General features: G+C 48.1%; 1 protein-coding gene across 1 annotated transcript in view; it reads right to left on the bottom strand.

Annotated features, from left to right (window-relative positions):
* Positions 1-14,729, bottom strand: part of Jag1 (jagged 1) — a 35,309-nt gene that overhangs the window by 9,666 nt on the left and 10,914 nt on the right. Inside the window, exons 4-13 of the mRNA XM_013353205.2 lie at positions 10,976-11,230; positions 9,353-9,413; positions 5,461-5,591; positions 4,994-5,113; positions 4,077-4,190; positions 2,762-2,875; positions 1,948-2,061; positions 1,388-1,434; positions 725-898; positions 30-180 (exon numbers count right to left, since the gene is read on the bottom strand). Coding sequence (XP_013208659.2) covers positions 30-180; positions 725-898; positions 1,388-1,434; positions 1,948-2,061; positions 2,762-2,875; positions 4,077-4,190; positions 4,994-5,113; positions 5,461-5,591; positions 9,353-9,413; positions 10,976-11,230 — 1,281 coding nt within the window. The remainder of the gene's footprint in view (positions 1-29; positions 181-724; positions 899-1,387; positions 1,435-1,947; positions 2,062-2,761; positions 2,876-4,076; positions 4,191-4,993; positions 5,114-5,460; positions 5,592-9,352; positions 9,414-10,975; positions 11,231-14,729) is intronic.

Here is a 14,729-nt window from a genome sequence, read left to right as displayed (position 1 = left end):
GGGGGGGGGGGGGGGGGAGAGGGAGATACCTTCACAGGGGGTCGTGCGACAGTGGTCTTTCAGGTGTGAGCAGTTCTTGCCCTCATAGTCCTCAGGGCACTTGCAGAAATAGTCACTGGCACGGTTGTAGCACTGGGCACCGTTCTGGCAAGGGTTGGGCTCGCAATAATCAATGTCCAGCTGTCAAGTGGCCGAGGAAGAAGGAAAGGATCAAAGAAAAACAAAGGTGTCACCATTGCTTCTCTAGGTGGTAGACACCTGACCCCTCCCCAACCACTTCTACTAGGAGACGCCCTGTACAGGACATACCCATAGAACCCATACACCCATAGAACCACATCCCAGGAAATCACTAAATCACAGGGCAGAGGTACAGAGCAGAAACGGGGCTATGGAATGAAACTCAAAGTCAAGCAGACAGGCCACAGCAATCAAGAAGAAACTCATTCATCAACACCCGCTTCTACCAGCATTTGTCTAAAGGAAATTCCCTAGTCAGCTGGGCGCTAGTAGATGTCAGAGGCCTAAGCACTAGAGTAGGAGAGGGGGCAAGAAGGAAGGGGGAGGGGGCAAGGAGGAAGGGGGAGGGGGCAAGGAGGAAGGGGGAGAGGGCAAGGAGGAAGGGGGAGGGGGCAAGGAGGAAGGGGGAGGGGGCAAGGGCGGGTGGCAGAGCAAAGGTTTCAATGTTAAAGCTTGGTGATCTGAAGGGTTTGCCTCGGCTCACCTGACAGAGGTTTCCAGAGAAACCAGTGGGGCACAGACACTGGAATCTGTTGATTTCATTCTGACAGTGACCCCCATTCAAGCAGGGGTTGCTAGCACACTCATCGATGTCTCTTTCACAGTGATCGCCTGCATAGCCAGGTGGACAGATACAGCGATAACCATTAACCAAGTCCTGGAAAAGGAGAAGGGGGAGAGGGGAGAAACACATGCAGATGTTTCTATGTGTTCACAAACACAGAACGTCAGTGGTTCTAACATGGCTGCTGCAGTTCTGGTCACCCGCTGACGTGGCCACATGTCAAGCTCTGGCATGGACCCGCAATTCTGAATACATGACTTTAAATGGCCCTCAGGAGGCTAGGGTTGTTGAGGGACTCGACTTGTCACCTACATTTCTTTTTTTTAAAATTTTTATATTTATTTATTAAAGATTTATCTCTTCCACGCCACCACTCCCATTTCCTCCCCTCCCCCAATCAAGTCCCCCTCTCTCGTCAGCCCAAAGAGCAATCAGGGTTCCCTGACCTGTGGGAAGTCCAAGGACCACCCACCTCCATCCAGGTCTAGTAAGGTGAGCATCCACATTTCTAACCCCATGGGAACAAGACTCAGTATCACATAAATCTTAAGACTGTTTCCACTTAAGCAATGGTCTACATACCCGACAAGAGGCGTCATTCTGACACTGGCCAAGGCAGTCATTGATATCTGCAAAAGACAAACGAGTCATTGCGTTAAAGAGGCCCATGACATTCAACATGGCTTACCTGAAAAGTACAGGCTTGATAAAAGTTTCAATCAGATTTCCCCGGGCTTCCGGTTGAGATAAAGTTATTACACTGGGTGGGGGGCCCTCCCTAATCCTCTAGGACAAGGGAGTGAAACCTCAGCTCATTGTTTCAATGACCTTATCAGAATATGCCCAATTTTAGCAGCTAACAAGCCCGATAAATTGTATGTTTTCCTTGCTGTGCTAGCCCGGCCACTCCCTCTCCAAAAACATTCCCTTCCCGCTATATTATAAGGTTTTCCTTCTATTCAGCCAGAGAGGGCCTAAACAGCTCCTACAAAGCAGTGGGCTCTATCCCTAGCACCACAAAGCAAGAGAAAGAAGTTTCAGAACTGCAGCAGGGGAGTGATGGCTAAGAGACACCATCACCCAAATTTCACAGAAACAACAACAACAACCACCACCACCACCACCCAGACCAAGTCACTCACTTATGTCACAATTCTGACCCATCCAGCCAGGAAGGCAATCGCAGTAGTAGCTGGCGATCAGATTCTTACAGGACCTGGCATTTACACAAGGTTTGGCCTCACATTCATTTGCATCTGAAAAGAAGCAAGGATGAGCACTGACAAATGGGGGGGTTTGTCCCCCCCCTCCCATCCCCCTCGTCCCCTTAAAAAGCATCACCATAGAGTCGGTGTGAAATACGAGACATTTTAACAAGCTGGCTAAATAAGCAATAGTAGGTGTCCTCTATCTGGAGCCTCTGAGCCCTCTCCCTAGCCTTTATCCAATAAGGGACGCTAATTGATAACTTTCCTTTGGGCTGCCGGCTAACAATCAGCCCCCAACAGAATGACAGATAAAGTCACCAGGCAGCTCTCTGCAAAACCCAGGGCAGCCCAGTTGCTGGGATTTAAATGTGGCACAAAGAATGCAGACAGCTCATTCCTCATGAGGTCATCCCAGTTTGGAACCCGGCTGCACACTCCTTGGACAGGCGATTGACATGGTCCAAGGAATCCCAAGACTTTCCCACAGGACCTAAAAGTGCTAGGCCATTTGCATGTAAGTTATTTCTCCCAAGGCCCATTAGACCCTGATAATAAATTACTTAGTATGATGGAGTGCACCCACGCGCGTGTGCACACACATACACACATACACACACATACACACACACACACACACACACACACACACACACACACACGCACTGCTGGCCATACGCTCATCTTTCCTCACAGCTCTAATGAGCAGAGCCAACCTTGGCAGAGAACTTATGGTCACAAGTTTTCTTACCTAACTGACATGTCTTGCCAGTCCACTGGGGCGGGCACACACACTTGAATCCATTCACCAGATCCTGGCAGGTGCCCCCATGGGAACAGTTATTTGGAGAACAGTCATCAATGTCTGTCCAATGAGAACAAGAGAGGCCCAGCAGTTTAATTTCATTTGACCCACTTGGCAATTAGATAATGCCGCGGCACCCTCCAGAGGAGGAGCCCTCACCTAAGAACGGGACGCCTGCTACAATACACCGCCAAGGAGAGCCGCAAGTAAGGGAGGTGACGAAAAGGCCCAAGCCTTGATTTTAGCTTTAAATCCCCTACTGCCCTAGTTCAGTTAATCCGTCTCTAAGCAGCGAGACGGAGAATAGGTAGCTGGAGACATACAGAGCATCAACTCAGTGGTGACAAGGGACATTCTCATCTGTGCTTAATCTTTACTTTTAAAAACACCTTTTCCTTCATGGCTCAGAGATGGAAAAGAGGAGGCACAGAAAAGTCATTTTCTTATACACGGAAAACATCCCTATGATTGGCTTACAAGTTTTCCCAAAAGTCACATACACCGAGGCTGCAAAAGCCCCTGCCAGAGATCTCATTCATTTATAACGTGTGCCACACTCGATTTACAAATTGTCTCACCAAGACTGCATGGCAACCCTCGCAGATGGGAACTGCTTGCTACTGCCCTGGTTAAAGGCGGCTCAGGGAAGGTTGAAACGACACCGCTGGGGTCCCAGAAGTCACAGCAAGGGCAGAGGTACCTACCACCTCCAGAACCCACATCCTTCAACACGCCACATACTGCTCCCTAAGGTGCCAAGGACAGTGGTTTTCAGGCTTGGCTGAACCTCACTCAAAACTCCAGGAACTCATTAAAGACCACAGACTGCCTAATTCTGGTATTGTGCGTGACCAGAGCTCTTCAGTGAAAAGCACCCCAATACTCTGGTCAAACCTCACCTCCAAGCTGCAACACAACTCCTTCTCTTGGATCCCTACGACCATATTCAATGGTTGGCCTCACTTCTTCCCACAGGATTGGGGGAGACAAGTCCAAAACTCACATGCGAAGGAATCTGATTCTATCCATCACAGACACATCACTAGCCACCTTAATGGGTAGAAAGGGGATCCTGGAAACTGTCCAAGTGCTATTAGACCACCCACCAAACTATGGGAGGTACCCATCCCTCTCCCACCAACGTAGACATATCACTAATGCACACATTGGACCAGCCCAGGCCTCTCCCATCAACCTTCTCTCTCAACACAATAAATAACCTTTCAGAACGGAACCATGACAAAACCTGGCGCTGACTTACTTGTGGAACATGTGGGCCCAGTCCAGCCTGGAGAACACTCACACTCAAAGCCCACAGAGGTCTCCTTGCAGCTGCCTCTGTTGTGGCAGGGGTCCGAGAGGCAAGCGTGCTCAGCTGTGGAAAGGAGACAGCAGGTCAACAAGGGAGGAGAGCATGTGGGGCCCATGATTCCTTCCCTTCCTTCCAACATCCATCCCCTGCCTTGGCGACTATTCTAAGCAGATTACACCAGCAACAAGAGCAAGTTGGTGACGCCGCTCCGCTGTGGTGTGACTAGGGTAGACACCTTCCAACGAAGCTGGTTCAACTCACATTTTCAATATCTGCTGGAGCTGAGAGGGTCACTTAAAAATCCTGCAAATACCACTGTCTGTACCACCTCAAAGCGTTAGGGACTCGGAGACAATTCATAGGCTCACAGAAGGACTGGGATCACAGGCGCTGTGATCTTTTTTATAGGTGTGTTAAGTGTATGGATTTTTCTTTGGATATCCTTAAAATTTGTCATGTTTCCCCATGAATATGCACGAAGGCCTTTATCAAAACAATGCATCTTAATGAATTGTAAATAAAATAATCTAGCTCTGTTCATCAGTTGCCTAGCCCTGTCCTGAGTTTCTTCAGTGAGCCACTGGATTTAGCTACAGATAAACCCAAGATCCTTAGGCGACATTACTATTGACACCTCAAGCTACCACTTTCTAGCTCCAAGTTTTATTTTTTGGGTTTTTTTTTTGAGAACTCCCTACAATATATCTTGATCATATTCATCTCTTCCCCCAAATCATCCCAAATCCAACCCCCACTTCCCTACCCACTCAACTTTGTGTCTTAAAAAAAAAAAAAAAAATAACCTATTTGATTTTCAAACGAAGTGTACAGAAAATGAGGGGTCCCGCCCAGCATGGGTCACTTACCAATTTCACAGTTGAGTCCCGAGTAGCCCTCTGGGCAGGAACATTGGTATTTGTCAGGACCAGTGTTGCTACAAGTTCCCCGGTTGAGACAAGGCTGATGAGTCCCACAGTAATTCAGATCTGCCAAAAGTCCCCAAAGTGATGAAAAAAGCAAAAAACAAACAAAAAAACCCCTGCCAACTGGTCCCAGTTCTAGGCCATGCATGTTTTAAAAATAAATAATCAACCCACAACATTAAAGGTGAATTCAAACAGTCCTAATAAGAGCCTTTGCAAAAAGTTAAATAGGGCTGGGGTATATCTAAGCTAGAGCCCTAGCATCTGCAAGGCCCTAGGGTTTAGCTCCAGCAACACCCAGCCCCGCCCCCCAAATAGAAGTGGTATTAATGCCATTCTACCACATAACCTCAGTTCCCCCAACCCCTGCCAAGTCCCCAGGCCACCGCCAGCCTCCACAGTGGTCATACCTTTGTCACAGAGCTGTCCACCCCAGTTGGTCTCACAGAGGCATTGCCAGGGTTCATTGCACGTGCCGTGGACACATCCAGGGTGTGGGATGCACTTATCGCAGTACAGGCCCTGCCAACCATACTGGCACCTGCAGACAGACAGCATAGCCCTCCCTTAGCCTTCTGAGCAGAGCAGCCGGGAATGCGCCCAGTTAGCGCACACAGCTGTTGCTGTTTCTGTTTTGCCAGAAAGGACAGGATGGCAGACTTGCAGGGAGCTCTGGAAGAATACTTCAGGAGTTAGACCAATGTTTGTCCTCTCAGCCCCCTCTGACAAAAGGAGAGCTATCTCGGGAGCGGCCAGCATGGGGTGTCCCCTACAAAGCCATTCTCTTCCCAGGCTCCCGGGAATGGACTAAGGGGTAAGGGCTGGCATAAATCAATCCCAGGTCCTAGTCAGGACAGACCATACAAGGGGAAGGAGCCTCTGGCGACAACAGCCATATTCCTCTGCAATGCTGCACCAGAAGCCCAACTCCACCCTCCACCACACCACCTCAGTGCACAGAATTCAGCAAGAGCGGAGGGTGGCAGGGAAGCTCCTCATTGCTTTGGCAGAGTCAAACAGAAAGGAAGGAGAGCAACCTCAGTACAACAACCTGGATCCCTAAACCCAGTTCTGTAGGAAGGAGAGAGGAGCAACAGCGCTGGGAAACAGTTCCATAGATCATTCCTGACCCACTACCCCGGCCAGGCATGCTGATTTATAGTTATTTCTCAGTTTAGAAAAAAACGTGGGGAAGAGGTCAGTTTAGTTTATCTAGTTCTAGAGGAGTTGAGTTTCCCTTGTAAGTACCTTGTTCAACAGACTCTTTTGAGGTCAGATGGAACTTTTGATGCCCAAACAAAAACACAAACATAAACCTTCACCTGGGGTGGAGAGGGCAAGGTCTCACACTGTTCTCCCAAGGTCTCTCACACCATTCTCCCCTCAGAGTTTCCAGGCCTCTGCAACTTGAGCCTCCCTCTCAAAATCCATCTCAAACAAAGGGGCTGGGGAAAGGTAGGGACCAGCAGGCAGCCTGCTAAAGGCATGAAGGTGGAGCAAATGTAGGCCCTACAGAACCAGCCTAAAGCAGAGCTGAGGGAAATGCAGGATTAGCTCCAGCTCTGTAAAAAAAACCTCTCAGCTGTGACTCAGGGGGAAAGAAAAGCAAACCACCCCCTGGTGGTCCTCCCTCCCTCCCTCCCTGACCAGAAGGGCGGTCTTTCAGGGAGCTGGAGGCAAAGAGCAAATCCTGGTCATGGGAAAAATCATAGAAATCTAGCTATTAGCTAATCACCCAGCCTGAGAAGCCACTGAACCCTTGAGAATCCTGACTACTTCCTAACTTCTCAAGACAGCCATCCACACCCAAACACCGACAGCCACTAGAATGTGGGGCTTAACGTTAATCAGACACAGGATTCTGGTGTCTGTAAACAAGAGCAAATGACAAGTGACTATCTTAAAAGGCTGACCTAAGAACAGGGGACGTCATTCGGTAGGAACAATTTCCTTCAGAAGCAAGACACCCAAGTTAGTGGGAGATATAGGGTAGGAAGCCATTCTGTCAGCTCAGGATTCTTAGAAGACACAACGGAACTGATGGGGCCATGGCAATACTGTCTTCCCTCAATGTCCCAAGAGAAAGGATGGTTACATTTCTTCAGTTTGCCTAATAAAACCAAGCAGGACAGCCGAGGACCCAACCTAACCCCCTAATTAATAAAGGTTCAATGCCCAAGCATAAAAAAAAGCAACCACAGGAGGCCATGGATGACTTCAAACGAAAACAAACAAAAATCCTGACCCTAACAGGGACATCTAGCAAGTTATCCCAGGGTAATGACAGATGATTAGCATTCTCATGAGAATCAGAGACTTTCCTGAGATGATGATTCATCATTAAGTTTGATATTTTTGGCAGGCTGGCACTAACCCAGCCTGTCCACCCAGGAAGGGGCAACCCGAGTCTATAACAAAACCGATGAAGTTTTTTTTTTTTTTTCCTGTGGGTGAGTCAGGAAAAAAAAAAAAGCAAGCCCATGTAATACATAACCCAAAAGACAACTTACAGGTAACTTGCCGTGCAACTATTTCTGGAGCAGGACCCAACCTGAACTTCCTTAGCTGGAAGGTTCTGTTTTGATATTCGTTCAGGGCAGAGAGAAGGAACTGGGCTGGGAGACTATGCAAATGGCGTGTGGGAAAGTTGCACCTTAAGTAAATAAGGGCACTGGTGCATGTCTGGGCAGGGAGTGGGAGGTGAGACTTCGAAAGAGAAAGGGCTCAATTCTGGAAACAAAGCCTGTTGTTCTGGCTGGGAGGGACCTCCCCTGGCCAGCAGTGTGTTTATTCTGATGACAGAGGCACACAGCCCAGCCGGCCTTGCTGATACTCATCAGAGCCAGGAGCAGGCTCCAGGGCCCTGGCATCACTGGCGCTCGTGCTTTCTCCACCACAGCCTTCATTAGCGGAGCCCCTGCAGGTGGGTTTCTGCTTGGGTCTCTGGCAGAGACTGCTGGGGGACATCACAGTCAGCTGCAACCATGCACACCTGCAGTGGGCCAATCCTGTTCAAGTGCCCTGCAAATCCACTTACTCTGGGACAACCTGTTCTTAGTTTACTTTCCAGCTGCCTTGAGTCTCTCTTCAGCCTCAAGTTAGCCCTCCTGTGGCTCAGGAAGAGAACACTGGCTGCAGTTCAGAGTCATCAAGGTCAAGCCTACAGGTGACCAGTTAAAGGAGCGGCCCTCGTGCTTCCTCAGGGAGAAATCACTCAGTAAGGTTGTCAAAGGCGCACTCCTAGGCCCACCTGAGGGCTAGGGAGTCAGTGGTACCTGGGTAGGGCCAAGAAACTATTTCTTGCCTGCATTTCTAATAGTTCCTTGTTAATTCTCTAGTTTGGGGGTAACACAACCCACTGGGGTCCAGCACAGACCCTCAAATCTCAAGAACTACTTTTCAGTAAGAACACCAGGTACCACATGTGCCTAAAGACTGTTTAAAAACTGTCTTTGACTCAAGTCAGAGCAGCTTCCAGAGCAAAGGTGACAGGACTGAAGGGTCCACTTAGTGTCTCATCGAGTTTGCTAATTCTTAAAGGCTCTGGGAGAATAAAGTGTGAGGCCAGTCAAAATGCCACAGACACCAAAGGTATTTCCTGAAACAAGGCTTTTCCAAATTGGCATAATGTACATTTCAAAAAGCCCCCCAAACCGGGCATCGGAAGGGGAAACAGGCAGGCTAGGTTTCCGTTCGGCTCCAGCATTGTCCCCGACCATAAAGAACAGACTTCAAAGGGCAGCAGCAGAGTCGACATTCATCAGACTCAACTGAGCAGATTCCAGCACAGCCATTAACCTCTCAGCACCAGCCCAGCTCCCGCCTGCAAAGGGGCCAGGAGATTGTACTAATCCCATTTTAAAGAATGCTGGACTTTCGCCTGTTGATGGGAAAAGTGGGGGAGGGTGACAGCGGAAAAGCCAGGGTGGAGGAGGAGACACAAGGACACAAAGCTCCATCCCAGCCCAGGCCATCAGCACTTAAGGAAGATTACGAACATGACTTATCAATTTATAGAACAGTTAATGCAAGAAGATACCAGCTATGCCTGCTAAGTTTTGTTGGTTTGGGTTGGTTTTTTTTGTTTTGTTTTGTTTTGTTTTTGGACCAAAGAAGTACATTCCACCAAACAGCTGGCATGATTTAATAAGCTTTAAATGTGCCTGTCTTGTTTTTCCCCCCCAACTTATTCATTCTCCAAAGAAAAAGAGGCACATTCACAATGAAGTCAGTCTCTGTGTAGCATCAAAGAGGAAAAACAAGAAAAAAGGAGAAATTACTGAAGATCCATTGTTCATTTACCTGCAGTCACCTGGGAGCTTGCAGGAACCATGCTTGGGACTGCAGCCCTGTCGGCATATAGCTGCAAAAAACCAGAAAGCTTTATTAGCATACAACACTGCCTATGCCTTTCAGACCACTGTCGTGAAAATGACCAAGTATATAAAATTGGGGGCCCACATAATAAGTCCAGGTTCAAACTTCAAGGCCATGTTAGCAGATCTTCAAAATACACTACTGTTTGAAGACAAAATGAAAAATACATGATGAGGGAAATCCCTTAGGTCTATTCCGTGAGCCTTGTCTGGCCCAGATCTCCTCACAAGAGACAGAATAAAGACATCCTGCCTCCCTACCCCAACTCTGTCCCATCCCCATATCTTCAGGTGAGCCTCCCACTAAATGCCTGGTTTTCAACAATCCCACGGGGCTAAAGAACAAGGCTGGCTAATCTTGTGGCCAAGTTGCCTCACAAAGCAAATTCTATGCTTCTCATGGGAAAGAAAGAAATCAAGCAGACACTTAGGGAAGCAGACACTTAGGGAAACACACACATGGACACACAAACATTGGAGAACTTAAGTAACTGTTATCTAATTTTAAAATATAATTATTTCAAATACATTGAGCAATTCCTTCTGTCATCAATTCCAGAAGTGCCATCTTTTAAAAGACAAACAACTATTGTCATACCAGCTACTGAAGAAAGGAATACTGCCCAAGAGACCATCTGCCCTCACGTGCCCCCTTCCTCACAGTTCAAAGATAAACAAAGGAGTTTATTTAATTATTGTGCAAATCAGGGAGGGACATTATATGTCCATGAGGGGACAGCAGATGACCTGGGATTCCCCAACTCTATTGCTACAAATTAGAATTACTGAATTTTGGTAGTATAAGGGACAAAAGACAGTAAGGGACTCTCAAAAAGCTTAGGCTCCTTAGGATGGGTTCGGTCATAAGGAATGTGAAAGTATAAGGTAAACACCTCCCCTCCCCCCTTAATGTCACAACCTCAAAGATGTCCAGTGAAACCTGCTGCAGTGACATGTGAGCGCAGGGCAGACATCCCCCATGGCACTGCCTGCTCAATCATCACTGGCCTGGCCTGTTCCTGTTTGGCATCAGGCTCCGCAGAAATACAGTCCGAGGAGGAGATGTGGTAATAGGAGAAAGGAAGGAGGAGTTGAGCAAGGCTATGGTCTCAGCTGGGGTCTGACTTCGGCGAGATCCCAGGGGAAGCTCTGGAGTGTGAATCTTATACCACAGCGTTAAGGCAAAGGGGCTGGCCTTTGGAACACGCCCCTCCCCGTGTCAATCACTCTGTAACTGTTTGCTGCAGGGATGGGGCAGAAGAGTGGCTCCTGCTTGGCCAAGGACAACTCCCTGGAGAAGGAGCAGCTGCGAGCTGTTAGCAGCCAACACTCACAGCAGATGGGGGATGGGGACGCCAGCTGGTAGAGGGGATCTGGACAGGTCACCAAGAGAATCTCCTACATACAGCATCTTCATGGTTCGGTCCACGATAACAGCAACATCCCACCCTGCCACTGGACAGCTTGCTGTAAGGGTGGGAACCTGGCACCAAAAGCGACAGGCCGTCAGCATCCGCCAACCCACCCAGCTGCATGCACACATACCTACCTTTGTTACACTCAGGACCCATCCAGCCTTCCATGCAGGTTTTGTTGCCATTCTGGTCACAGGCATAGTGTCCAAAGAAGTCATCTCTAGGCCGACAGAACTTATTGCAGCCAAAGCCGTAATAGTGGTCATCACAAGTCACTCGGATCTGATACTCAAAGTGGGCAATCCCTGTGTTTTGTTTCAGTGTCTGCCATTGCCGGCTGGGGTTTATCATGCCTGAGTGAGAGGCCTTTTCAATTATGCTATCAGGTTCTAGAGGCAAAAAAGAAAAAGGAAAAGAAAAAGAAAAGATGACACTCATTAACATTCACATTAGCATCTTCTGCTCTGACTATTTTGGCTACTTTCAGACTAGAAACACACATGGTACAAAAAAAATATGCCAATTCATCCCTTAAACTCGTTGCCAGGTGCTTCATATTATTTCCTTGCCTGGAAATACCATTAAAGCCATGCACCTCATCCCTGATCCAGAGGCACTCAAGTCAGCAATGTTGGCCTCTTGCTATTCGCAGCTGTAATGGGACGGTTACAGCTTGTTGAATGGGACTGTGGGGCCAGCAACAAGAGCTATGCTAAGAACGTTACGGCAGATTTGGAGGAAGCAGCAAGAACTATGCTAAGGACGTTCGTGCAGATTTGGAGGAAGCACACAAGCAACACACTCCATCCACGGATGATTCCCCATTCCCTGCCAGCAAAGCCTTGTGGGTCCATCTTCCAACAGCTCCCAGGGCTGCACCAGCAGCAGTACCACAGTCTGATCCTTGCCCAGTAGATATAACGCTGTTTAAACTGGCCTTTAGTGGCACGTGACCATCTGATTTGTTCCTGTGCTCTGGGTCCTTTGCCAACTTTCCTAACATATTGCTGGCCACACTACTTTGCAAAAAAAAAAACTCCTAAATGTTATAGAAGGCTGCCCCTTGGGAAATTTTACTTTTAAAGAAATCTAACTGTTCCAGATAAGGTTAGTAATCTGTATTTTCATTTGACTTTCAAGTTTTCTTGGAAAAGCTCTATTTTCTTCGCTGAAAGTCAAGGGGTGGATAGCAATACATGAAAAACACAATTAATAAACGCTTAAACTGGCATTCTATTGGCAGCACCAAAAACCTCTCACTCAGGTTCCTTAAATACGCTTGCTAGGCAAAGTAATGTCTAGAGTCCAAGCAGGTCTCAGAAGCAGTAAGGCCTGGCCTCTACACTGAGGTCACCTGCAATCTAGTCTAAGAGAAGAGACAGGTACTAAAATAGCACCAAACCCCAGGAGCAAGGAGTGCAGAAGGATGGGAGCAGACAAGGCTCGCAGTCAGCACTCAACTTGGTGCTATGTTTGTTTTCTTAAACCTGCCAGTCATCACCTTGTCAAATGCAAGGCCACCTTGGAGAGGCAACGTCGGCCCTCCTTGCAACTGTCTCTGTGATTCCTGCACACCCACACCACTGTTTTTCTAGGCCTTGGGCCTGTGCTCCTAGACAAAGCTAGACAAGCCCTACAGGTGACCAGGGGAAGAACTCCTGGGTGGCTCCATCTACAACCAACACAGCCCCAGTCTGGACTGCAGTGTGGGCAAGAAAGGCCTTGAATAAGCCCATGTACCTTCAGGCTTACATCCAGCAACACACAGAACCACATGCCGGTAACACTGTACTTGAGTTTTTGCAAACATACACAGAGCAAAGAATGGCAAAAATGCCTCTCCACTAACTGCCTGTTTGCTTTGCAGAGTCAGTTAAGAAATGTAGTGGGCTGTTACTGCGTGGTTATAAGAGCTTAAGGAAGGGACTGTTAAACACAGTAGCCACGTCACAAAGGTATCTTAGCTTCTCTCAGGCGACACCAACGATCATTCAGACCACAGGTCAGGACCATCCTGAGGGTGCTGAATGGTGCAGAACTCTAGTTCAGCGCACTTTCTACCTGCTTCCAGGAAATGCTGTGAAGATGGTAACTTCAGAATCCTCAGGGAGCCAACAAAGCTATGGAAACAACTTGACAACCACTGAGGCAAGAGGCTCCGGCATATGTGACATGCTCTACGCTGTCTAGGTTATGGAGCCCGAGTTTCCTGCATGATAACTCTACACTGCCACCTGACTCGGCTCTCCCATCAGCTTAGGCCACTAAGTACCAGGGGCAGCTCACCTGGGGTAGTTCTAGCCTTAGGACTGGAAAGGATGTGAACACACATCCCAGTATGTTTCAATGGCATAAAGGGGCATCATGAAACATATACACACCCTTGTACACGAAGAAGAAAGGAGGGGGAACACAAAGAACACGACCCAAGGACCAGCCAGAAAACCTAGTCAGTAGCCTTAGCTGAGAAGGCTAAGCTATATAGAACACCTGGTCTCAAGGATTGCTGGTTATGTTTACCTACCCCATCAATCAAATTATCACTACCATATCCTGAAATCTTTTGCTCAGGTGGAAAAAGAGAAACTTGGATCTTTATATGCTTTAGTCCTGATCCACATTAGAAATGACTGGACGTCAGCCTTGGAACTTCAGAAGCACCCGAGCTTAATCTGGTCTAGACTCTGTTCATGAGGGTTCACTGCACAGCTGATGTGAAAAGGAAATCTGTCCCCAAGTGATGTTTGCACCTCGATGAGCTACCCACAGACAGCCTGCGCCGTTGGGTTCCTTGGCATTCTCAAGTGCTTTAGAAGGGCAGAGGGTAAAGAAAACAAGGAGTCGGACATCCTGGGAAGAGCAAATAGTACACATCAAAATCCTGGGACAAGAAAGAAATGTGATACACTCAAGAATAAAAATCAATAAAGAATACCTAGGATATAGACACAGTAGACATGGTGTGTTAAGACAAGCCACGAGGAAAAGAAAGAAGAGGCCCAAAAAGATCTGACCCAAGAGCTATGGGAAGCTATTAAGCAGCTAAGCTATTAAACTATTAGGGTGGCCATCACGTGTAATGGTCAAGAAAAATAAAACAAAGATGGAGCAAGAATGAAGATGATGTTGGAAGCTGACCAGAGCCAATAAGGACAGGCCCTGTGGCAGTCATGCTAGCTCAGATGCAAGCAGGCAGTGCAGTGGCCAGACCTGCAGCAGCAGACATGTTAGCAGGCGCTTGGATTCTATGGAAGGCAAAAGGACAAGATTGTGCAGAAGTTGGAGGCTGTGAGGATGGGGACAATAAAAGAGAACACAGGGGCCATCCAGATGTATGGCTTAGGGCACTGGTTCTCCAAATCCTGGTGCTTATCACCCGGAAAGGGCTCCGTTAAAGGGGGAGTGCTCTCGGAGAGGACAGACCCCCCAATTTGGCTTTGACCACTGAATTTGTGATACCTAGCAAATATGGACAAACGATAAAGAAGGAGAATAGGAACCCAGAAAAGCCACCTGCAAACTTAACTGCAATGGGCACCTGTGAGGACGTCACCCACTCTTCCTAGAATGTGAGATCTGAGAGCACTTTGTTCTCACCTCATCCGGGGACGAGTTAGCCTAGGAAGAGATGAGATATCCAGGAATCCCAAGGAGGGGGGGGATTACCATTGCCGAGAAACGTGGACAACTATGGGGAGCTGTGGATGTGCGGTCCCTGGGAGCACAGCTCCGGAGTGTGATACAGATGCTGGGGTAGGAATCCTCTCCCGGGTCCTTATCAGACATCCTGCCCTGGGTCAAGGATGGAGAGCAATCCATCCATTGGATTTCTTAAACTGCTAGTAGAATACCAGTCCTTCACAGAAGGTCCACTTCTTCTATCCCCCC

This window comes from Microtus ochrogaster, unplaced genomic scaffold (genome assembly GCF_000317375.1).
Source record: "Microtus ochrogaster isolate Prairie Vole_2 unplaced genomic scaffold, MicOch1.0 UNK3, whole genome shotgun sequence".
NCBI lineage: Eukaryota > Metazoa > Chordata > Mammalia > Rodentia > Cricetidae > Microtus > Microtus ochrogaster.
This window is presented reverse-complemented; position numbering and strand designations above follow the sequence as displayed.